This window comes from Perca flavescens, chromosome 23 (assembly GCF_004354835.1).
Source record: "Perca flavescens isolate YP-PL-M2 chromosome 23, PFLA_1.0, whole genome shotgun sequence".
In the NCBI taxonomy this organism is placed as follows: domain Eukaryota; kingdom Metazoa; phylum Chordata; class Actinopteri; order Perciformes; family Percidae; genus Perca; species Perca flavescens.
Genome location: NC_041353.1, coordinates 15,058,695 through 15,082,085, shown reverse-complemented (window position 1 = coordinate 15,082,085; position 23,391 = coordinate 15,058,695). Strand labels below are relative to the sequence as shown.

General features: G+C 39.5%; 4 protein-coding genes across 5 annotated transcripts; 2 read left to right on the top strand and 2 right to left on the bottom strand.

Annotated features, from left to right (window-relative positions):
• Nucleotides 1-1,282: 1,282 nt before the first annotated feature.
• akr1b1.2 (aldo-keto reductase family 1, member B1 (aldose reductase), tandem duplicate 2) lies at nt 1,283-8,029 on the top strand. The gene is made up of 10 exons (XM_028570275.1): nt 1,283-1,480; nt 2,362-2,529; nt 2,677-2,793; nt 2,885-2,962; nt 3,722-3,844; nt 4,676-4,782; nt 5,960-6,041; nt 6,268-6,351; nt 6,461-6,543; nt 6,674-8,029. The coding sequence occupies exons 1-10, from the start codon at nt 1,415-1,417 to the stop codon at nt 6,714-6,716; spliced, it is 951 nt and encodes a 316-aa protein (XP_028426076.1). The 5' UTR covers nt 1,283-1,414; the 3' UTR covers nt 6,717-8,029.
• A 514-nt stretch (nt 8,030-8,543) lies between these two features.
• Nucleotides 8,544-16,684, bottom strand: LOC114549929 (aldose reductase). The gene is made up of 11 exons (XM_028570276.1): nt 16,669-16,684; nt 16,118-16,167; nt 15,408-15,575; nt 15,078-15,194; nt 13,194-13,271; nt 12,929-13,051; nt 12,741-12,847; nt 12,567-12,648; nt 11,098-11,181; nt 8,918-8,997; nt 8,544-8,808 (listed from the first exon to the last, which is right to left on the bottom strand). Exons 1-11 carry the CDS (start codon nt 16,682-16,684, stop codon nt 8,766-8,768), a joined length of 948 nt encoding a protein of 315 aa, XP_028426077.1. The 3' UTR covers nt 8,544-8,765.
• A 718-nt stretch (nt 16,685-17,402) lies between these two features.
• Nucleotides 17,403-20,215, bottom strand: LOC114550424 (dnaJ homolog subfamily B member 9). 2 transcript variants are annotated; one of them, XM_028571204.1, is made up of 3 exons: nt 19,947-20,215; nt 19,375-19,616; nt 17,403-18,830 (listed from the first exon to the last, which is right to left on the bottom strand). In XM_028571204.1, the coding sequence occupies exons 2-3, from the start codon at nt 19,589-19,591 to the stop codon at nt 18,364-18,366; spliced, it is 684 nt and encodes a 227-aa protein (XP_028427005.1). In that variant the 5' UTR covers nt 19,592-19,616; nt 19,947-20,215; the 3' UTR covers nt 17,403-18,363. The 2 variants fall into 2 exon arrangements, with proteins under 2 accessions (XP_028427005.1, XP_028427004.1); XM_028571203.1 differs by having other exon boundaries at nt 19,963-20,207.
• A 230-nt stretch (nt 20,216-20,445) lies between these two features.
• On the top strand, nt 20,446-22,577 carry LOC114550423 (THAP domain-containing protein 5). Its single transcript, XM_028571202.1, has 3 exons — nt 20,446-20,654; nt 20,973-21,159; nt 21,439-22,577. Exons 1-3 carry the CDS (start codon nt 20,572-20,574, stop codon nt 22,204-22,206), a joined length of 1,038 nt encoding a protein of 345 aa, XP_028427003.1. The 5' UTR covers nt 20,446-20,571; the 3' UTR covers nt 22,207-22,577.
• Nucleotides 22,578-23,391: the final 814 nt, after the last annotated feature.

The following is a 23,391-nucleotide window of genomic DNA, read 5'->3' as shown; positions in this document are numbered from 1 at the left end:
TGTGCGTGTGTGTGTGTGTGTGTGTGTGTGTGTGTGTGTGTGTGTGTGTGTGTGTGTGTGTGTGTGTGTGTGTGTGTGTGTGTGTGTGTGTGTGTGTGTGTGTGTGTGTGCCTGCATGCGTCTGTGTGTGTGTATGTGCGTGTGTAAGTGCATGCATCTCTTTTACAGTGTAAGCATAATGCCATGAGGACATTGCTGTCAAAATAATAAAGACTAATTAAAAAGAATAGTATTTCCTACATTACAGACCAGACAGTGAACATACTCAAACCTTGTTCCTAAAGCATTTTTAATGGATTAAGTTAAGTCAAATATTGGATGTGTGCATGAGGTTTTGAACAGTACTGATCAATCATTTCAGTCACTTTAATTACTGGCCATATTAGCTAATGTATGAAAGGATGTGATTATTTTACTTTAGGGACTCTGTTGGGTGATATGAGGAGACAGTCTCACGTTTGGTAAGTGTGGCAATTGTGCCCTCTAGTGGTTCAATGATAGAATCAACAAAAACTTTAAAAAACATGCAAAACGCAGGTATTATTTTGCCGAGTGGATCTCAGGTGTGGTCTGGGAACTATCTTAGGTCTTCATTGGAAAGTTCAGGGCTCCCCAATCACACAAATGCCATTTATAAGACGCATAATACATATTTTAAATGCATACCGCACGAGGCTAATGCATTCAACGTTTTGATAATTATTTACTACTATTTTATATGTGATTTGCACACATTTGCTCCATGGAGATACATATCAATATTGGAAAAATGCACTTATTGATTGCAATCACATCTCCCAGCCCTAATTTGTCATGATTCATTCTGCCTTGAAATGGGGTTTTAAGTACTACATTTGCCTAGGTATTACCATGCATGTGTTACTTAAACTTTGTTTGAATATCTACAATACACTACATTTTAAAAGGGAAATACACTTTTTACTCTTCTTTATCTGGCAGATGTAGATACTGGTGCTTACTTTGCTGATTAAGATTTTACACACAAAACAAATGATTAACACATAAAATATGATGCGCTATTATTGATTTATCCAGCTGTAGGCTAAATTAGGTAGGCCTAATTAAAATTAGTTAAACCGAGAGCAGCTTTTAAGTATCTTAAGTAAAAGATCTGATACTTATTCTACAACTGCTGATAAGCAAAACCACTACATCACCCCAGTGTAAATGGTTAACAATTGGGGCTGACTAATAATTAAAAAAAAACGGATTGACAGGAGTGTGTGGCTCTTTCACTCTGTGGCTTTTCACGACTACCTCTCACCTAAATTAATTAAAAGGCATAGTTAATCGATCGACGATGCAAGCGTTCTTTTAGCACAGTGCTCTCTGCAGTCGCTTTCTCTACTCAACTGTTACAGCTGCATTTAGGGTCTGCTCGTCCTTTGGAGAAATGGCAACAACAGTGAAACTGAACACCGGTGCACAAATGCCCATTGTGGGACTGGGGACATGGAAGGTGCGTTTATTTTTATCTAACGTTACTGTGTTATCTTGTCCTACCTAGAACTTTTTTTCTAACGTTAGCTAGCTAGATGTGGCAACAGAAAGCACAAAAGGAGACCCTTGACGTCGTTAAATCTTGACTTTCCTGGGCATACCTGCCTATTATAGGCTATAGCTAATTCACCAGTAATTGTATTTTAGTTTACGAGTGTGGGTTGATATTTAAATTTCAGTTGGTACAACCATGGCTAATCTAAACCTAGCAGGTTTCTAGAAGCATAACCGTCGTGTGCAAATAAGGTGGGTCAAATTACGCTGTACAAACTCTAAGGCTAACATAAGTAATGTTAGAGTCTAAGCTAACATTATTCATTGCACGCTCCGGCATAACTTTCATTCAGTGTGACCCAAACACCAACAATTATGTAAGTGTGATATACAGCTTGAGCAGCCAATTTTACTTTCATTTGTTCACAGGACTGGCCGAGTTTTAGGGTAGCTTAATATTAGCTAGCAACATTGTTATCTGTAATCATCTGAGAAGATTGCTGTTTCCTGCTTTACAGCATATGCGATTTTCTCCCACAAAATATCGAATAACCCTTGTCATTAGAATAGCAATAACATAGATAGTGATTACTAACTGCGAAACTTAACTAGTCTTATGGCCCTTTTCCAATCCCAAATAGTCCCAATAACTAAACTGGGGGACAAAATCAGGAACTAAAAACTCTCCTTTAGACATGAGGCAATGGCATTTTTGTGTGTTATACTGAAGTTAACATAAACCGTTAATATATTGTACTTGCACCAAATTAGTATACCTTGGTGTTATTATGGCACACAGTATGTCTGGACCACAGTACAGTAAGTAACCATCCCTGTCTGTCCCAGTCTCCCCCTGGCAAGGTCACAGAGGCGGTGAAAGCAGCCATCTCAGCGGGTTACAGGCACATTGATGGAGCGTATGTCTACCAGAATGAGGCCGAGGTGGGAGAGGGTGTTCAGGCCATGATCAAGGATGGCGTGGCCAAACGAGAGGATCTTTTCATTGTTAGCAAAGTGAGTTACGGGTGCATGTATGTCCTTATTCTTTTTTCTTCCCCAAGTAGGCATTGGAACTGTTTATTTACTGTATGTAAAGTGTGTTAATACTGGCTTTCTGAACATGCATGCTAGCTTACTTCTCTGTCCTCTTTTATGTCATAGCTGTGGTGCACTTTCCATGAAAAGTCCCAGGTGAGGCAAGCCTGTGAGAAGACTCTCAGTGACCTTAAGATGGACTACCTTGATCTCTATCTAGTGCACTGGCCCATGGGTTTCAAGGTAGGTGCACTATCATTTCAGCAGTTAGTGGGGAAAAAATATCCAGTGTGGTGTAAACCCGAAGGCTATTAATCCCTTTGTCATTCTACAGGCTGGCAGTGAGCTCTTTCCTTTGGACGGCGCAGGTGAGACGATCAGTGATAGTACTCACTTCCTGGAGACATGGGAGGTGAGTTAAACTGACAAACCACTCGCTAGTATCAAACAAGTAAAAACGTGTTGGGATTAGATTGTCTGTTTTCATGTAAAACCAGAATTGTTGCGTTTTTAAGCTCATATCTCTTAATCATCATTTTTGAGGAAGTCCTAAAGAAAAGAGACCTTAAAAAACATGGAAAGTTGCCAGAGTTGGAGGGAATTTTAGCTGTGTATTTTTAGACTAGTATAGGCTTAAAATGTGATGGCATAAGACCTAAGATCAGTGAAAACAAATTAGAGCAATTTTTAAGTGGAGCAAGAAGGATTTAGTCTTGAAACTAGGGATGCACCGATCCGACTTTTTCAGTCCCGATACCGATGCCTGGGCTTTGTGTATCTGTCAATTACCAATCCGATACCTATTACCGATACCTGTTGAATTAATAATACGCTGTATACCTTCCACCTTATACCTTCCTTCCACCATGTATCCGAGACAAAAGGCACCAGACTTTCCTAACTAAACATTACTTTCCTAACTAAGACAAAATAACATAGATGTAATGTATTGAATTCTTATTTATTTGTACAGTCAACTCTTCCAGCATGCGACACACGTGCGACAGAGGGGGGAAAAAACTAACAAAACTGGATCGGCCCGTGGATCTGTTAATTTTTCCAATCCCCGATCCAGCTATTTTGTCAATATCGGGACCGATATCCGATCTTAATATCGGATTGGTGCACCCCTACTCGAAACCAAAACTCATTCAAGGCTGTTTTTCCTCAGGGGATGGAAGAGCTGGTGGATGCTGGTTTGGTCAAAGCTATCGGTGTCTCCAACTTCAACAAGGAGCAGATCGAAGCTATTCTCAACAAGCCAGGCCTCAAATACAAGCCAGCCAACAACCAGGTACACAAAGACAAAAAATACAAATGTTCCCTGATAACCATGGGGGCGAGCTGCTGTTTAAACTTACATATGCAGCCTTTTTAGATAAAACGTGTTTGAGTCGAGGCTGCTGAGCAGCAAAAAAACGGATACAGTACATGTCAAAATGGCTGCTCTTAAAGAGAGCGAGGGGCCATAATGGCATCATCTGTCTCCTCTTATCAGGTCTGAGAAATTGATGTCTTGGTAATTCGTAATGGGCCACAGCAGCTTCCCCTTAGGCTGAACCATTTAGCTGAGGTGACCTTATACTTGTGCTTCAGAACCACCCTTTACCATCAGTGTCTTGTTTTGTTTGGTCTTGTTGTATATTCGGTTACAGCAACCTTCTGCTCTTTGTCATCAAACGCAGAACAAAGGACTCTCATATATTGAATAAGAGCAAATGTATCCCTTAGAATAAGGTCCAATAAGTACAGTAGGCTCTATAGGCTTATGCTCAATGCAATCACAGAAATGTACTCTTGATTTTTGAACTGTTTTTTGCAAATGCAAAAAAAGCAGGAAGTGATATATTAGAGAAAATTGAATAGTATAGTTTAAGGCGCTTTTCTTTTTTTTTTTTTTTTTTTTTTTTTTTACACATGAATATAGCGAATGTGTCCTTGACCAAGACACTGGAGAGTAAATTGAACATAATTGAAGCTCACTTTGAAGCAACTGTAAAACCGTGTGTGTATAAAAACTTGAAGGCTGGACAGTTACACACACAAAGTAAAAATGTGATTTAATTAATGCATCACTCCCCGGTTTCTGCAGTGCAGTCCACAAGTTGTGTGTTTGTCCGTCTAGGTGGAGTGCCACCCGTACCTGACCCAGGAGAAGCTGATCAACTACTGCCACTCCCAGGGCATCTCGGTGACCGCCTACAGCCCCCTGGGCTCCCCGGACAGACCCTGGTCAGTTGGGTCCAAATAACACTATCGCTTATCACCACACTGCCGCAAAGTGGGTCATATTTGCTTGAATGCTGATTCAGTTTTATGTCGGTCACATCCCTTTGGTTAGTTTCAACTTGTGACTGTTGTTCCTCTTTGTCTATGTGGTTTGGCATAGTTTGTCCTGATTTAGATATTAAGTAACAACCTTTTTGTTTGAGATTTTTTTTCTGCAGAGATAAGTTGGCGTCATTAAAGCTCTTTTTATTAGTCTGAATTTACTTTGAAAAAAAAAAGGTGTTTTCCCAGCTACCTGCCTTTTGCAGCACTGTTTGATTGCAGTTAAGTTAATTTAGAGTAAGCCCTTTTCTGAAGTATTTTCATTTTGTCTACCTTTTGATAGAGATGCACCGATTGACCGGCTGATGACAGGAATTGGCTGATTTTCACGTGATCGGCCATGACTGGCGACCAGCTGGTCAGTCTGACATATGCCGATTTTATGCCGGTCAAATGCTGTAAATAAATAACATTGTAAAGGCTACCATACACAATGCATAGGAATTATATATAGGCTAGCAAATAATAACAATAAACCCACTATTAATTATATTATCTTAATGCAGTGTAACAGTGTGTCTACTGTAGCATGTAAATAATGCACATACATACATACATACATACATACATACATACATACATACATACATACAAACGTGACATGCACTCTAACAATCACTACTTATAGACGGCCTTTTGTATAAATGAATTACCTGTTTTCATACAGAAGTTTAGTTTGCTAAATATATCACTTTTTTTTGTTGGATATTTGATGTTAAAAGAAGGAAATGGTTGTTCCATAACATTGCACTTTAGATGTGTGTGTGAATTACCCACACCAGGAGTAATTTATATAGTTCTATTTTATAGATTATCAGTTTTAAAAAAAAAAATGTTTTATGTAAAATGTTCTATTAAAGAAAAAAAAATATTTGTGTGTGCTGTAAAGTGGTTAGAAAAAATGAAATCGGAATTGGCTAAAATCGGTATCGGCAGGTCAAACTCAATGACAAATCAGAAATCGGAAACGGCCTAGAAAATTGTAATCGGTGCATCTCTACTTTGATTGTGTGCGAAAAGAATGCGATGTGTTCAGGTTTGGTGTATATAACACCGGATGATTGTATTGAAATTGCAGGGCTAAACCAGAAGACCCATCACTGCTGGAAGATCCGAACATTAAAGCCATTGCTGAGAAGCACAAGAAGACACCAGCTCAGGTACAGCACTGGCTGGAATAAATCAGTAATGAAATTGAACTAAACAAAGCTTTAAATTGTTATCACACACACACACACACAAGAATGCTTGTTCCTTTTTATTTCCTTTTAAAAAAAACAAAATGAGCGTGCAAATACCATGCACATGGCCCTCGCTGTTATTACACTTAAAGTTAGGACCTTTGATCACGTTCACACGTTAATACCCTTTCTCCTTCCCTGCCAGGTCCTGATCCGCTTCCACATCCAGAGGAACGTGATCGCGATCCCCAAGTCGATCACACCTCAACGCATTCAGGAGAATTTCCAGGTAATTAGCTGGGAAATAGTTCAGATGTTTTCTAGGATTAGCCTTTAATGTGCCTCGCATACTTATCCTTTTTGCTCCTGCATGAAGACTGTTGTTTAAATCTTTGCAGGTGTTTGACTTTGAACTAACTGAGGAGGAAATAAAGACTATATTAGGATTTAACAGGAACTGGAGAGTCTGCCCAATGCATTGGTGAGATCGTATATATTGTTTTGTTCTTTTCTTTTGGTAACATTGTTTAGAAGATGTCGTGTGTCGGGGGCAACCTTTTTATTCATTTTTTTTAATTTCCCTTTTTTTTCTGTTCCTTTTCTCTCTGCAGGAGCACAAAGCACAAGGACTATCCATTCAATGCTGAATATTGAAATGAAAAATGCTGATTTAACAGTGGGTGCTGCAGTTTGCTTCTCTACCCTCTACGCTGCTCACTTTCCTGTTCTTTAAAGCAGTGTGGATTTGCTTCAGATTTTTATTTTCATATTACATTCATCAACAGAAACATTGACTTCTTTTGTTACCGGGTTTGTCTCGGTGAAAACTGGTAACCAGTTTTACCCACACTCCTAAAGACTTCTTTATACCCAAATTAAGATGCTTATTTCATACAAATTTAAAGCCATTCTAAGAAGGAGTGTTGCACCAGTATAATTGAGTATGAGTGTCTTTTCCTAACATGGTAATTTGCTGTTCTGTTGGCCTGTAGACATACAGTAAGTTTCTTAACTCGCTTGATTGTTTTCATTTGCCTTCGCGCCGAGTCTTACAGAGTCAGTTCTGCTGTATCACTTTGTGATCAGTGCGACGTTTTTAAGTTACTTAAGAACCTAAATGTGTGCCATTTTTCAAGAATGATTACTTAAGTATTTTTAAAATGAGTGACAGCGCTGAACAGGATTAGCAAATCATGCATCTCCGTTAAGGGCTGTATTTGGAGTTTTACATGTGTGTAGTAGCATATGTACAGTATGAGGTGAAACACCGCCAACAGTAAATTCTTATAAAAGATCAAATCAGTATTTAAAAAATCTGTACGTATGTCGAAACTTTTTCATGGCACAAATGTAATTATGCTTCAAAGCACTCCTCGTGCTGTTCCTCCATATTGTTGGTTTGTGGTCAGGTTTATTTTTACCATTTGGGCAGAGGCATCAGTGCCTTCGCACTACAGTTTGACTGCAAAATTAAAAGCACTTATCTCTGTCAGATTGAAGGATCTGAGACATTACATTTCCCTTGTGTTTTTATGTGATTTCACGTGACAAATAATACGTTGATGTAATGATTGAAAGGCAGAACTTAATACCTCAACTTATCTTAGGATGACAAAGCACTCCCCACTATTACTTGTGAGTCACAGACAGCAGTTATCATCATGTGTATTAACCCTGTTACGAAATAGTCGCTTTCACTTCCCGTGTGAACCATGTTGTTAAGCATCAAAATAAAGTCCTGTTGGAGACAATAAAACGAGTCCATGCAAGTTTCCTACATCGTTGAGCGGTGTGAAAGAAACACTCAGACAACTTGAAATTCCTCTGTATGACCACTAGGGGTCAGAAAACCTAATAGTGAGACTGAGGGAATAAACGAATAAGCTTCTGTTGCCTTCATACAGTATGTATCTACATGACCAGTGTCCACACTCACAAAAATAAAACCACAATTTAATGTATTGTCATATGTATTGCTCCATTTTTATTTGTAGTTAGGGAAATAAGATTTAGCTTTGATTATCCGACTAGTGTTTACCTAAGGTTAGCCAGTAACAGGTGATACGTGGTAACATTTTGGTTTAATGTGCCAAACAAGATGTGATTCACGTTACAGGCAAAACAAGTGTAATTATATCACAAATTTAATACAGAAAAGCAATTCAATTCAAAAAGTACTTCACATACACATTAAAACATTAAGAAAGATGCATTTGCTCAGCCTGCCTGAAAGCAGAACAGCTATTCTCATAAATATAAAGTTTTTTTTTTTCTTCTTTTTTTCAATTCCAGTCCATTCCCTTTTTTTTTTTTTTTTTTTCTAGAAGATTTTGGTTTGGTGCATCAACATGCAAATGTTTGCATCTGATGATCAGTTTGTTAAAAAAAGCTTCATATTTCTGTGGCCACATATCAATTAATGTATAAGGTAACTGTGAATGAATCGCTACATCCTAATAAAACAGGATGTAAAAAAAAAAAGATACGTTTATTCACGCAACCTACGTGTTCAGTACATTCATTGAGTTAATTGTTTCAGTAGCGAGAAATATACAAAAATGGTTTAGTAGAAGCTAAACATAAAAAGTTAGGCTCTCACATTAGCAGGGTAGTAGTTTGATAACACAGTGTGTAGATTATGAATATAAAGAAGGCTTAATAGTTGAAGCAAGGCTGAAACGGTGCAGCATGTTGTGTGATGAGCTAGTATTCTGCATTCAGGGGGTAGTCTTTGTGTGATGAGGCCCTTCAGAGAAAAGAAGAGGAAACAGCCATTACTTACGATAATGGGTCCAGTAACCTACAATTTATTGTATTATTGTCACTGTGTTCTCTTTGTCTCCCTGTCTACTTACCATTGTAGTTTGAATGCTCTCTTCTCGGTGAAGCTTAGCATGGTCTTCATGTCGTCTTCACTCAACTCAAAGTCAAACAACTGAAAGAAAAAGAACAGCTAAGCAAAAATGACTTACGTAATGCAAGTATAAAGCACATACTCCAAATTTTTGCCAAAACCTAAATTCCTTTAACAAAATAGATGTAAGCCTTCACATGAAATAGGTGTATCTCTTGAAAGTGTGTTGACTCAACCTCAACTTCTCCTAAATCTACATCTGAAAATGATCTTGTATCAGTACAATAGATTAGTGGATCCAGTTCTTCAGCCCTAAAGGCACCAGAATGTTTACATAAGGCGTTGATGAAATATGGACAAGGTCAAGAGGCTTCTGTGTATTATTCTATGCTTCTTCAGAACCTGAGGGGTGGAGCCTGCTCAGCCCTCGAGAAGACACGGGAAAGGGATCAGAGTATTACACTGGAGGATGAGGAGTGGGACAGAATGTGTGGGAATAATAAAACTATGTCACGTGATGTTAGAGTGCGCCTCATTCAATTCAAGATTAAGAATCACTGCTATTGGACTCCCTCAAAATTGTTTAGAATTGGTGTGAAAGACACACCAAATTGTTGGAAATTTAAGACAGAGGACGGCCAATTACTTCATGTCCTATGGTCCTGTAATAAGGTCCAGGAGTTATGGACCAGGATTAATAATATCGGCAAGATATATTGACTCAATATCGTTATTACAATATCACGTTGCGCAATATTATATCTAGGGGTGCAAGATATATTGACTCAATATCGTTATTACAATATCACGTTGCGCAATATTATATCTAGGGGTGCAAGATATATCAACTCAATATTGTTAGCGCAATATGTCAAAAGTATGCAATATTTTGTTTATTTTGTGGAGCGATGCGTCCCGTCCATTGACTGTGTGCGTTTCATTTAGAGCCCGCTTGAAACGCTATAATGATCGTGTTTCATTGGACAGTTACCGTGCCACTTGCACACGTTAGTGCACGTCAGCGCACGGGTCCACTACGTGACAAACCCTATGGAGCGTACCACATGTGTGCATATTTCAACAGAGTGACAGTGTAAGTGAAGAAATAGATAGAGACAACAAAACGGAACGAATCAGAGAAGCTAAAGAAAAGAAAAGTTGTGTCCTCTTTATTTATATATTTTATACTGTCCAACCAGTAAAACATGTCCTGTTCTGTAGACATGGTCCTTATTTATTTATTCAGGTTGGACCAGTCCAATATGACTGTCAGTTGAAATGAACCTTGTGTTGTAAGAAAACTTGTTTAATTTGTTATGAATCTATTTTGATGCGTTTTCCCGTAACTTTTGTAATTTTACATATGTTTAAAAATATCAAAATTAATATATCGATATCACAATATTCATAATTGATATTGCAATATCACATTTTGTCAATATCATGCAACCCTAACCAGGATACATGATAACTGTAGTATCTGGACTTCTAACGGACTTTTTATAAACTTTGTCTTAAGTTTTTGGTAACAAAGAAACTCGTATGAACTTTAGCCTACATTCGCTGGACACTTCTCTGGAAACATCTGGAAAGCGTTATCAGTGGAGCACTAGAATTAGGGATGCCCTTGTTGGCTTGGTTCCAAAAGGATGATAGCCATTGGTCAAAGTATTGTTTCCTCCCCCATCTATGTTACACACATTATAGAATATATACCATGTTCAAACAAAGAAAGCCAGAGGACCATCAGAGAATCGGGGAAAACGGTCCTCTCCGGGCTTGTAAATTGATGCTGAATTCTTTGATGTAAATAAACCTTTATAATCAAGAAACAGCGTCAGCGGATTCCTTTCCACACAACATTACAGCATTGCTACTAAATACACTACATAACCTATGTCAGATTACAGGGACCCAGGTTCCATTCAGCCCAAGATTATTTGTTCTGGGTGATGGGTCAATCCTAAGCGAGATAAATAAGCACATAAGAAGCTGGGTCCAGACTAGTTTTTATTCTTCTTCTTCTTCTCAGATTTTTCTTAGAGGATGGAGGAATAAAGGGGTGCCTTCCATCCAGGAGTGGGCCTGTGCAATGGCTAGAGTGGCAGCATTTGTAAAAAAAAATGTCATATTAACGGTTTGCAAGAAACTACAGCAATCAGCTGTTGAAGTATACAAAACCTGGAAGTTTTCCTTGACCCGATGGGGCGTTACTGACTTGGCCACGACAATCACATTCCTCTGGATGTGGAACCTGATGAGAACCTGGTGGGAAAACAGCCTAATGTAAGCATTATTTAGGAATTTTCCTTAACATCTTTGCAAAGCTTTAATTTTGGTAGATCACCACACAATATTAATGTTTAATTTCCCATGGTTAGAGCTCTGTAACAAACCTTTTCATCCATCATGTCACTTCTGTTGTTGACTTCTGTTATTTAAATTTTGAAATGAAGCATTACATCATTTTAGACAAAGCAGTTATGTCCATTTGGGGAGGGGGGTTCTTGTGATATTGGTGTCGATCCACCATTGACGGAATGTAACTAAGTACATTTACTCAAATACTGTACTTAAGTACACATTTGAGGTTCTTGTACTTTAATTGAGTCTTTTCTTTTCCTGCTACTTTCTACTTCTTCTTTCCACTACATTTCAGAGGGAAATGTAGCCTACTTTTTACTCCACTACATTAATCTGACAGCTTTAGTTACATATATACACATTTAGTTTAAAAAACACAATGTTTTATTATAAATGAAACTACCCAACAATATATAGGCCTACATGTCAAGCTGAAATGATTAGCCGGTTAAACACTTAGTTGATTGACAGAACTGTTTGGATCGTTTCTAGTTTCTAAAATCTGAGGATTTTTCTGCTTTGAGAGTGCTTGACTCTGATTGGCTAACAGCTAGCCAATGAGAGCCTGGCTATCAGCATCCTTTACCCAGTGCAACTGGGCGAACTCATGAATAGTAATGAGCTCAGGCAACATGATGTCAGACTGACCAGCTTTTGTAATTGGCCTGATTTCTCCGCTTATTTCTTTTCAGTGGCTAGAGCTGACAGAGGAGGTAGCAGTTCATTTTCACATTCACGACATATATATATATATATATATACTGTCACTGCGACCCACTGCCCGAAACACATCACACAGAAATATCCCTACAATACAATATCTGTTTTCTTCACCAAATGAATGTGCTCATTTTACATGTTGTGCTTCCTTAGTACTAATAACATACAATTTAAAGTTCATTATGAGCAAACTTAATTTTGCATTCCACAATTAACACTAAAAGGACACCTTGCGAGCATAGACCTCTGCCTAGGCATGCCCTATCTCACAATGGTAATGCAGTGTGAATTTTCCCATTTGGAAACTAATTTTCCCCATTATTCCGACAGCACATAGATACAGCACAAACGCCCTATCTAAAACTAAATGGGTTTTGCCTTGGCCCACCCTTCCATCAAGTTTCATAAAAATCGCGCCAGTAGTTTTTCCGTAATCCTGCTGCCAACCAACCAAACAAACGGACAATCGGAACTGAAAATACAACCTCCTTGGTGGAGGTAATAATACAAATGTTGGCCTTATTTTCCTAAGAAAAAGGAAGGGAAAGAGGTCTTTTCTTAGTTACCTGCGCTGGAGTCTTGTTGTACTTGTTAGCAATAGCCTTGATCCTAGGTTCCTCCAGCAGAGAGCGATCATCAGATGAAACCCTTTTGTAAATAAGAACAGAAAAGAATCACACTTCATATCTTATATCTGTATATCTAGACACTTTTCTGTGAGCGCTGTGTACGCCTCTCACCAGGGTCTGTCAGGAGAGCCCAGGGGGCTGTAAGCTGTCACTGAGATGCCCTTTGAGTGGCAGTAGTTGATCAGCTTCTCCTGGGTCAGGTACGGGTGGCACTCAATCTGTGGAGGAACATGCGAATGCGTTAGCTTTTATTTTCTTCTTCCTGCATTAGGTTGCGGAACGGCAGCCTCATTTTGTACCTGGTTGATGGCAGGCTTGTACCTGAGGCCTGGCTTGTTGAGTAGGGTTTCAATCTGGTCTTTGTTGAAGTTGGAGATACCGATAGCTTTGACCAACCCAGCATCCACCAGCTTTTCCATGGCCTTTGAGACAATGCACACTGGTTAGTGATACATCTTGTTTCACAACCTATTTGTATATATCCCTATTTAGCTTGATTTCAGTTGCCAGCTAGTCAGTTGAATTATCACTGTCAATCCTTGCTTTGTAAGTCATTTAAATTACCTCCCAAGTGTCCAAGAAGTTGCTGCCATCAGAAATGAGCTGGTTATGCTCATCAAGTGGAAACAACTCATCCCCTTGCTGCAGTGGCAAAAAACATAAAATACAAAGTGAGGTGAAAAGTGAAAGTCAAAACATGAAGTTGAAATGTTCTTAGTTCTGATAATAAGACTTAACTTACCCTACTAAAGGTTCAGTAGGTAGGCTTACTTTTATGAAAACAATTTGTTGTCCTATTTGCTGAAACTGTCACTATATCCTGACAGTACATTAGTCAGATCATCTGTGGGGGGAAAAAATCACGTTCTTCTGCCTCCCCCTAGTGCTCCTAATGGCATTTGCAAGATTCCACTGCACCGGGAGATAAACAACCAGTCAGAGCCAAGGAGTCTCTAACACTAATCTAATTCAAGTTTCTATTACTGCATTGCCTATTTCTTGCCTCAATTTTTTTAGAGGAATATTTAGTGTACTGTTTAGTTGTAAAATGAGAACGTTGGAGACCGAGCCAGAACCAAGCACCTCGACTCAAATCTCTCATTTGCATAAGTATCCAGCCCTTTAATTCAGTACTTTGTCGAAGTCTCTTTTGTAGCAATTACAGCTTTAAGTCTTTTTGGGTAATTCTCTACAAGCTTTGAACACCTGGATTTTTCAAGTTTATCCCATTCTACCTGACAGATCCTCTCGAGCTCTGTCAGATTTTTATTAGAAGCGTCCGTGAACTGCCACCTTCAGGTCTCTCCACAGATTGAGTTTGTTTTTTGGGTTTAAGTCTGGGCTTTGGATGGGCCACTCTCTGCACTTTAGCACAATGGCCAGTGTGTCATAATCAGCCTTGATTATAGAGATTACATTTTACACTTCATTGTGTTTACAAATATTCTAATGCATTTAATTTCTACAAAAACTTTGTAAGTCATTTAGACTCTAGTAAATCTGCAAAATGTGACTGAAAGAAATGCTCCGGTGTTTGTAATTTAATTATTTTCTTTAGATGACCAACATCTAAAATCCAATGAGCCAACTTACATTTTCAGGCTATAGGGTGCGAATGAGAACTTATCAGTGCTTGTCCCCTAATTCATAAATTAAACAAAGTATTTCATATGACACATGACTGTAGTGCAACTTACAATATTCAACAACTGACCAACAAACATGATTTATTTTTAAGAGACAAGCTGTTTAGCACTAGATTAACACACTATTTTATGATGTTCCCTCACTCATAATGGCCGCAAAATATGAAACTTTATGCTAAAAAGTTTAACTACTTCTGTATTTAACGGTTGGATTTGGTATGAAAAAGCTAACCTTTGCAAAAGTTACTTAGTTCTAGCTTTTACTACTTCTACTACTTCTCTGTTTTATTTATTTATTAATTTATATGTCTATAAATTTAATATATTTTGGTTTTGGACTGTTGGACAAAAACAAGACATTAAGACATCTTCTTTGGGGTTTGGGAAATTGCTTTTGCCATTTTTTGCTATTGTTTGACAATTTAACCACAGATTTGCCTGTATAATTGTAAATGTATAATTTAAAGAGGCAAAGCGCTGCATTATCTGAGTCAGTCATCTTTCAACCAACAGTATATCACTGTAAACTGAGCGACTTTGAACTGAGCTGCTCATCTATCAACCAAAGATGGCAAACGTTCGCTGTTCCCGGTTTCTCCGATGTGAGCGTTTCCTGATGTAGATGATTTACTTCACAACAAAGTGTGCAAAACGTTACCATTTAACTTTAACTGTCAATTATTTCTCTGATGTCAAGTTTACTTTACTAGACAGTTGAACTGGGCTAAAGGTTGAGCCCAACCAGAACTTAGTCAGGCTTTTGCTTGTTTGTATGGCCAGGACAGGACGGTGGTATCCAAACCTTGGCTCCCATTGGGAAATGCATGAGGTAAAGGTCCAGGTAGTCCAGTTTCAGGTCACTGAGCATCTTCTCACGGGCTCCCCTCACCGGAGACGGAATGTGGAAGGTGCACCACAACTATGAAAAAGTGTAAAACATACTTTATCGGTCAGTGTATAGTGTTTTTGTGGTTCACGTTGGAGGGGAGTGAACAAAAGACCCTGGCTAACAACATCTTCTACATGTTGTCATGTTTTTGCACAAGAATTAGAATAGAATTGTCTACTTTTCCTGTCTCAACAGTATTTTAGAGCCTCTGTGCGTTTATTGACTTTGGTTGTATTACCATACCTTACTGACAATAAAAAGGTCCTCCCTCTTTACCACTCCTTGCTCAATCATTGCATGAATTTCAGCCCCAACTTCTTCTTCATTCATGTACACGTAAGCACCGTCGATGTGCCTGTAACCAGCACTTATTGCCACTTTAACAGCCTCAGTGACCTTTCCTGGGTCTGCCTACAGAGGGAGGGTGATACAAAAACAAGGAAATTGCACATACAGATAAGCCTCTTTTATATTGAGTAAAATATGTGGCTGTGGCAGCTGTGGTAGTGATTGTCTTTTGTGCCTGGCCTTGTATCATATCACTGAATCACTAGAAAATATGAAATGATAAGAAATTCATGTACAGTAAAGGGCATGGTGTACTACCAGATGTGTTCGGGCAGATGTTTGTGTGCAGTACAATGTTAATATTTACATTTTGATTAACCCTCTATTAATAATTTGAGATTGATCAGTTTATTGGGGTGCAGTTGCACTACTTAGATATTAGACGTCCCTGTACTTTTCAACCTAGTTTGCAGTGGATTCAGGCAGCAAGGCAGTGGACTCATAACATGAAAAACATAGAAAATGCAGATCATTCAGACCAGAGAACCCCTGAAATGTGTGAGGTACTGGGAGAATAGGAGTAGAGACAAACTATCAAGTCCATACTGTACATCCATCTGTTTTCTAACCCTTATCTATTATAAGTTTTAAATGTTCAGCCTTACCCTCCATGTTCCGAGACCCACAATGGGCATCTTTGCTCCATTGTTGAATGCTAAATGAGCATAGTTAGGATGTAGTGCTGGTCTGGATATTTAATTGTAGTATGTCACTGCCATGAGGGACAGGGAGACTCTCACCAGTAATGGTTATCTTCTAGCCTACCTAGAAGTTGAGAGGATTGTGATATGCTGCATTCATTGACATTTTCATTCATCTGTTTGGAGTCAGATCTCATGAACTATCAGCTGGATTGCTTTAAAGCAAAAAAAAGAAAAAAAAGAGTCTTCCGCTTTGTCATGTGCTGTTTAAATGCTTCTTGAGATGGATGGAACTCAGTAAAATAAACGCTAAGCATAGTTAATTGATATAATTGTTATTTACCCTTTAACATTGATATGGAAGGCAAAGACTGAGCTAATAAATAGGGCCACAACTCATATGTGGTAGAAATCATGCAAGCTTTTTTAAAGTTTTAAGTCTTGTGACTGTGTGCTCTCTACTGGAGTTTATCTTGACCAACAGTTGGTTAGCTATATGTTATAGGAAGGAACACTTATGGCCGTGGACATCTCCTCCGTGGGTTCACATGACACTTCAACTTTTTGTTGTGGCTTGGTTCAGAAGGATCAGTTCAACGGTTCCTCACGGCTTATTTAAACCTACATTGTGTAATTTTTAGTTCTTAGCAAATATGTGCTCATTCATGTGTAATTACTTCCACCAACTAATCAAAGTATTCTCGTAAGCATAGAATCTGCCATTCAGAATACATACGAGCGAGTCGCTCGAATGACAGCCGCCATCTTTAAAATACATCAGCCAAAGAGGGACATATCTCCGCCGTTTCGCCCTCTTACACCTATTGGCACCGTGACGAATGCCAGGGGGAGATTACTCGCCAGGGAAGTGAAAAAGAGAATTAAAACGACAACGCAACAGGCAAAGCAACAAGACCAAAATTAATATTGGAGTGGCTAGAACAGCTGCGTGTAAACAATGGAGATACTAAGAGCAAATTTTGGGTTCGGCCACCGTATGAGTTAAAATGCGCTCGTAATGGGAGGGGCTAGAAAGTAATATTCAGTTGGTTGTCCTATACAATTTCACCGCTAGATGGGAGAAATTCTTACACAATGTAGCTTTAAGTTTTTTCTGTTTCCTTTCAGTTTTCATCAATTTTAATTGCAGATTTTCTTTGTCATGAATTGTAAACTGGGAAGCAACTAAGCATATATAAAAATTAAATGCATAAAAAAAATTATATTAACTGAAACATTTGCTCTTGAAACTTTTTATTCATTCTCCAAGCATTATGCAACCAATCAACATTCAGGCCACTCTGCGCGCACACAAACACGCACACATGCGCACACACACACACACACACAAAGTGCAGACATAAGGCAATGACGTTAACACAACACTGTCTATGAAAGAGGCAACATGAAGAGCAAAGGTGCTAAATATTGCACATTGTGATCAGTTCAGAAAAACGTTTCAGTCCGTTTAGCTTGACGGCAGATGACTCATCAAAACAGCTGAGAGAGTACAAACTTTGCCTGTGGCTAAGTTTACCAGCATTTGTCATGGGACTAATTTGAATTCCCTATCCTGACTGAGTAAAGGTAGATGCAACTCTATAGGAAGAAACTAAAACGAGGTAACGGTTGATAATAGCCAACATCGCAGGATGTGGAGCTTCATTTTCACAGAAATATTTGATGCAGGTGCTATGAATTGACATTTATGAAACTGTAATTTTTGCCAATCATTAAGATAATTAATAAAAACCAAAAGAGAAAAACTACATGTTCAGAGTACACTATGCTTAGATGAGCCTGGTTTTACATGCAAAAGGTTTATGTCGTAGAGAGCATGATAACAGTATGGCCTGAATAGCTGCAGAATGAATGTTCCTGTGGGGTTTTAATATATCCTATTGTCTTGTTCCTTTAAAAAGGAAATTATTTTAAATTCCAATTATCTTTTAACCTTAGGCCATACCTGAGTCTTATATAGATTGCACCATCATAAGTAAACATAATGCACCTTGAAAGCTAATTACTGTGCTATGAGCATCAGGTCAGCTTGGATATTTGTTCCTGGAGGAATTTACATACAGAAAAATTACAAAAGCCACACGAAAACCATCCTCTATTCCACCAAAGGGATAAATTGGCATTAAATTCCAAATCCACAATTTAAAAAAACCAACAATGTCCTAAGTGGCTGCCATTTTCTGATGGTCTCAGGAGCATTCTGTGAAGGTAGTCACCATGTTGCCCCTACGCTCGGTCACTGTCCTGCAGTGCTGCTTCCCAGAGCCATGGTATCTGCCGTCAGTCCTGGAACTGTGTGTGTTAAAGGAGAACATCTTCTCCAAGTCCTCAAACATGTCATCAAAGAGTCCTCCACCGAAGCCCCCCTGCTGAAACGGTCTCTTTGGTCTGTTCATAGACCCCCGATAGGCCTGAAAGTGGCTGTCAAACTGTCTCTTTTGGTGGGCTTGATTTTGGGAGTGGGAGTGAAAGTGGTGTTGGTGTCGCTGACCAAAAGTGTCAAAGTCTTTGAAAATGTCATCAAAGTTGAAGGACTGGTAGTGCTGCTTGAAGTTGTAGTCTCCTCCCCCTCCTCTTCGGCTCCCCCCTGGTGACGGGCCGTGGCCAACCTGGTCGTAGTCTCGCCTCCTCTTATCATCTGATAACGTCTCATACGCTGGTAGAGTCAAAAGACACCTTACATCACTTATTGTGTTCAAAGTTTGGGAAAAATGTTTAACATTTTAGGTTCAGTCTTGAGCAATATAGTGATATTGCTATTTGTTTATTGTAAAACAAGAGAGAAATATTGTCCTATTTGAAATTACACATACATACATATAAATAATTTCCAATAGGACAATTATATATATATATATATATATATATAATTTCAAATACCGTAGATCTTAATAACTCTAGTAAGGCACCTGTCGCAGACAATAGATTGAATGGTTGACCTTTCCGGTGCCATTTTCTATTATTTCTATTATCTATGCCATTATAGAAGAGAGATACATATAATGAATAAAAAAAACAAAAACAAAAACGTTCACGAATATGCAATAGGTTATCTAACCTAACTAACCTTGGCCATTTCCATGCGGCTGTCACTGACATTTCTCAATCTACCTACTATACCTATTCTATACATTCATTATCATTTCAAACACTTTATTTCCCCATTGGCCTGGAATGCCATACTGTAGGGACTTGCTTACCTTCCGCTATCTCCCTGAACTTGGCTTCGGCGTCTGGGCTCTTGTTTCGGTCAGGATGGTACTTCAGGGCCAGCTTATGGAAGGCCTTCTTGATCAGGCGTTCAGTTGCATCTTTAGGCACCCCCAGTATGTCGTAGTAGTCCCTCTTGGCCAGGATGAACTCTGAGATCAGCAGAATATGCACTGCTAGCAGCAACACCGACTGCACTGTGGCCATTCTGCTGGTTTTGGCACCTTTGCGGCTGTGAATAGAACAGTTTTGACAGCCCGCGTTAACGACGTTTCACACACCCTTGACACGCAAGGCTTTTCAAAACGGTTTCAAACTTTAAGATTCAGGTACTAACTAGCTAGTCAAAGAACATTCAGAATATAGGTTATATTACGTAACTTTGCTAACTAGTTTCAACAGAGTTGTGCTCAAGAAAACGACAGCTCACTGTTTTAGTGGAATAATAAGAGAGAAACTTAAACCAGCTTCGCCTTGAAAAAAAAGAAGCTAGTTAATGATACTCTGTTGTTTGTTCTCAGTTACAGATAAACCACCCACGACAAACAACGTTAATACGTACTGGAAAGAAGGATTACCTGGAGACGAGGTGACAAACTGAGGATACCTCTATCAGCCGCCGACAGCTCCAGCTGATGCGAAACGAAAGCTAGCAATTGTTGACCAGCTACATTCCTGAGCTGTAAAACCACGACTCGCAACACTATTGGTCCATTTCTTAAAACCGTGATTCGGATCACTGCCATTGGTGGAAACAGTGCGCACGTGGAGAACGGGGACAGTCCGAAAATAATACAAGCGAAACAAGATGGTACAATGCATAAACTTCCGTCTTCGCTTTGCTCTGTTATTTTGGCATGGTTGAGGTTCGAGACCTAAGTACATTATACTACACAGTTTATTTGTTTACTATTTTAAATTATATTTTCAGGTAATAGGTGATGAATACTTAACTTAGACATGCACGCATTCCTTTATTAGATAATTTCCTCAACGTAGTTGTGCAACTACATCTTAATGGTACGTTAACTATCTTGATGGATTAAACGTCATATCCGATATGAGAACTACAACCCGGAAGGGACAGTTTACGAGCGAGCTAGGCTAGTTCTGCTGGTTTGTGTTTTCAGAAAATTTAGCAACAAACGTGTCTCTGTAAAGCGTTTTCATGTAGTTTCACTGTAGATATGCCACGGTACTGCGCTGTAAAAGTTTGCAGAAATCGCGGGGGAACTGCATCTAGACAAGACAAGAGAATTAGCTTCTACCCGTATGTTGTCTATTTTCTTTCTGGTGTGTCTCTGAGTTTAAATGTATGTTGTAGCCAAAGATAATATTAGCTATAGAGGCAGTAAGAACTTAAAAATAACGTAATGTCAGTACTATAAAATATATATCATAATGACCTGTTTGTAATGGTACAGGGGAGAGACTGTGAGGCTGTTGGAGGGAATGTGCGTTATAATGTCTAACGTTAGAAATGATGCAAAAATATGCAGCGACAACTGATACTCCACTACTGAAACCTTGAAAAGTTTCACTTTCAAACCACCCCTTTACTTCATGTTTCCCTCTCTCCCTCCCAAAGGTTCCCCTTGCAAGACAAGTCCAGGCTCCAGAAATGGGTAGACAACATGAAGCGGGAGGAGTGGACCCCGAGTCGACATCAGTACCTGTGCAGCGAGCATTTCAAAGAGGACTGCTTTGATATCCGATGGGGCATCCGTTACCTGAAGAACACAGCCATCCCAACCCTATTTCCCTCCATTGAGGATGTATGTATCGGTCTTGTTTTCCTGTCTCAAAATCCATCAGTTCTAACTTTAAGTAAGGGCTTGCCAGACACCACAAAAGTATTTAAGTTTTTGGCATTAAACATTTTCTGAAAGAGGAAAAGTGCAAGTAGAATACCAATAAGTGGAAAAACACACCGTCTCTTGCAGAAAATACCAAATTTTAGGCTCACCCAGAGTTTTTGGTGTGCATCAAGCCTGTTCCTTTATTTTGTAATCTTTTGCAGTGCCTGTGACCAGACTTCTTTTCTTTTATTTCAGGATGGAGAGAAAAAAGTTACCACCATTAAACAAAGCCCCAAGGCCAAACCCAGAACTTTAGACACTGTCATTGAGCCCACAGGATTTGACTCGCCTCTCAGCAAGAGGCCGCTTATTTTGGGCAGAACATACAAAAAGGTGCAGTCAAGTTCAACAAACGGCTCCATTTGCGAACACACAGAGACGATATTTGAACCACCTCTGGCGTCGGACACCGGCATCTGCTGTCATTCGCATCTCTCATCAGAGATACGGACTGCTGCTTGTGAGATACCAGGCGACAGCGGAATGCCAACAGCGTCTTGCATCGCACTGTCCCCATGCAGTGAGCCCCATTCTGAAGAAAAGGCTGACTCGATTGTTACCGTTTTGTGCTGTGAGTCAGTGGGCCCTTTCTCGGCTGGAGAGGAAAACGTGGATGCAGCTGCCCTCCAGGCAGCGATGGGCCAGGCTTTTAGCTATGTCCCCGTGGAATTGGTAATGGACGAACCCACAGCCGCTTTTTTGGACGATAGGGGACCCAGTGAGGGCGAGCACATTTATGCTTACGAGCACTCGTACTGCAGACCGGACACTGACAAAGATCATCTTTGGCGTAGGATCTTGAGTTTGCATGCAAAGATCTTGGGACTGGATCGCAGGGAGGAGAGCACCTTGGCCAAAATCCGTGCTCTGGAGACTGAGGTAGCCCTCCTGAAAAGAGACGGTGCTGTTTTTAAAGAGAAGCAGAAAATGTTAGAAGATTATATATCATCCATGTTGCTCTGATTTTTGCAAGCTATGGACTCCGTAATGAGACTGTTGGAGTGCATGGATTTTAACTGTTACCATTGAGTCACTTTTGCCAATATGTTGCACATGCTCGCTCCCATACATAAAGCACATCAGCACACACTGTCTTATTAAACTCCGTTGTAACTCAGTGTCCTGCAACATGCTCTCATATCCATATTACAATAGGCCTTTTTCACTGCGGAGGTTTTGACATGTCACAGTAGGAATAGCACAGGTGTTTAAAAAACTGAAATGAATGAGGACTAAATTTCATTTAGCTACTTTTGTGCATACTGTCACACTGCCATTGCTTATTGTGCTATTACCACTATATGACAAGTAAAAACGTCTGCTGTATAAAAAAGGCCTGTTGTATATGTTGTGTTTTTGTCCACACTGTGGCACTGTATGACCATCTTCACAGGAAGTGTTTCTAAGCTTGACTGAAGCGTGGATTTCCAGCAGCCTGTTGCTGTGCGTTACTGATATATATCTGAGATTTGCCGTCATGTTTTTATATGATTGTGATCAATACACGATCCTTAACTTATTTAATGGCTCACCATGAACCTTTTTAATACTACATACAACAGACATAAAAATTAATGAGTCAAACTTTTCGTTTAAAAGCATAATTAGAACAGAATCGCCACTTTTAAAGGTCCCATGACATGGTGCTCTTTGGATGCTTTTATATAGACCTTAGTGGTCCCCTAATATTGTATCTGAAGTCTCTTTCCCGAAATTCAGCCTTGGTGCAGAATTACAGCCACTACGAGCCTGTGCCACAATGAGCTTTCCTTAGGATGTGCCATTTCTGTGTCTGTAGCTATTTTAAATTTTAAATGCTATTGAGGAGGAGAGAGGGTGGGGGCAAGGTGGAGGGTGGGGGTGTGGCCTTGACCAACTGCCACTTTGCTCATTTGAAAGCCATGATGTCTCTCTCTCATGGGTGGGCCAAATTCTCTGGGTGGCCAAAGCAGAGAAAGGGGAGGTAACCTTCCAGATTGGCCCATCTGAGCTTTCATTTTCTCAAAGGCAGAGCAGGATAACCAGGGCTCGGTTTACACCTATGACCATTTCTAGCCACTGGGGGACCATAGAAAGGCTGGGGGAACGCATATTAATGTTAAAAACCTCATAAAGTGAATTTTTCATGCCATGGGACCTTTTAAGATT

Excerpts from the sequence above, each read along its gene's own strand:
- akr1b1.2 (XM_028570275.1), top strand. The coding sequence starts at position 1,415 with ATGGCAACAACAGTGAAACTGAACACCGGTGCACAAATGCCCATTGTG. Across the intron at positions 2,963-3,721 it reads ACTTCCTGGAGACATGGGAG|GGGATGGAAGAGCTGGTGGA; the intron begins GTGAGTTAAACT and ends GTTTTTCCTCAG. Across the intron at positions 4,783-5,959 it reads GGCTCCCCGGACAGACCCTG|GGCTAAACCAGAAGACCCAT; the intron begins GTCAGTTGGGTC and ends TTGAAATTGCAG.
- LOC114550423 (XM_028571202.1), top strand. The coding sequence starts at position 20,572 with ATGCCACGGTACTGCGCTGTAAAAGTTTGCAGAAATCGCGGGGGAACT. Across the intron at positions 20,655-20,972 it reads AAGAGAATTAGCTTCTACCC|GTTCCCCTTGCAAGACAAGT; the intron begins GTATGTTGTCTA and ends TCCCTCCCAAAG. Across the intron at positions 21,160-21,438 it reads TATTTCCCTCCATTGAGGAT|GATGGAGAGAAAAAAGTTAC; the intron begins GTATGTATCGGT and ends CTTTTATTTCAG.
- LOC114550424 (XM_028571204.1), bottom strand. The coding sequence starts at position 19,591 with ATGGCCACAGTGCAGTCGGTGTTGCTGCTAGCAGTGCATATTCTGCTG. Across the intron at positions 18,831-19,374 it reads GTTCAGGGAGATAGCGGAAG|CGTATGAGACGTTATCAGAT; the intron begins GTAAGCAAGTCC and ends TGACTCTACCAG.
- LOC114549929 (XM_028570276.1), bottom strand. Across the intron at positions 13,052-13,193 it reads ACTTCTTGGACACTTGGGAG|GCCATGGAAAAGCTGGTGGA; the intron begins GTAATTTAAATG and ends ATTGTCTCAAAG. Across the intron at positions 12,848-12,928 it reads ACAAGCCTGCCATCAACCAG|ATTGAGTGCCACCCGTACCT; the intron begins GTACAAAATGAG and ends GTTCCTCCACAG.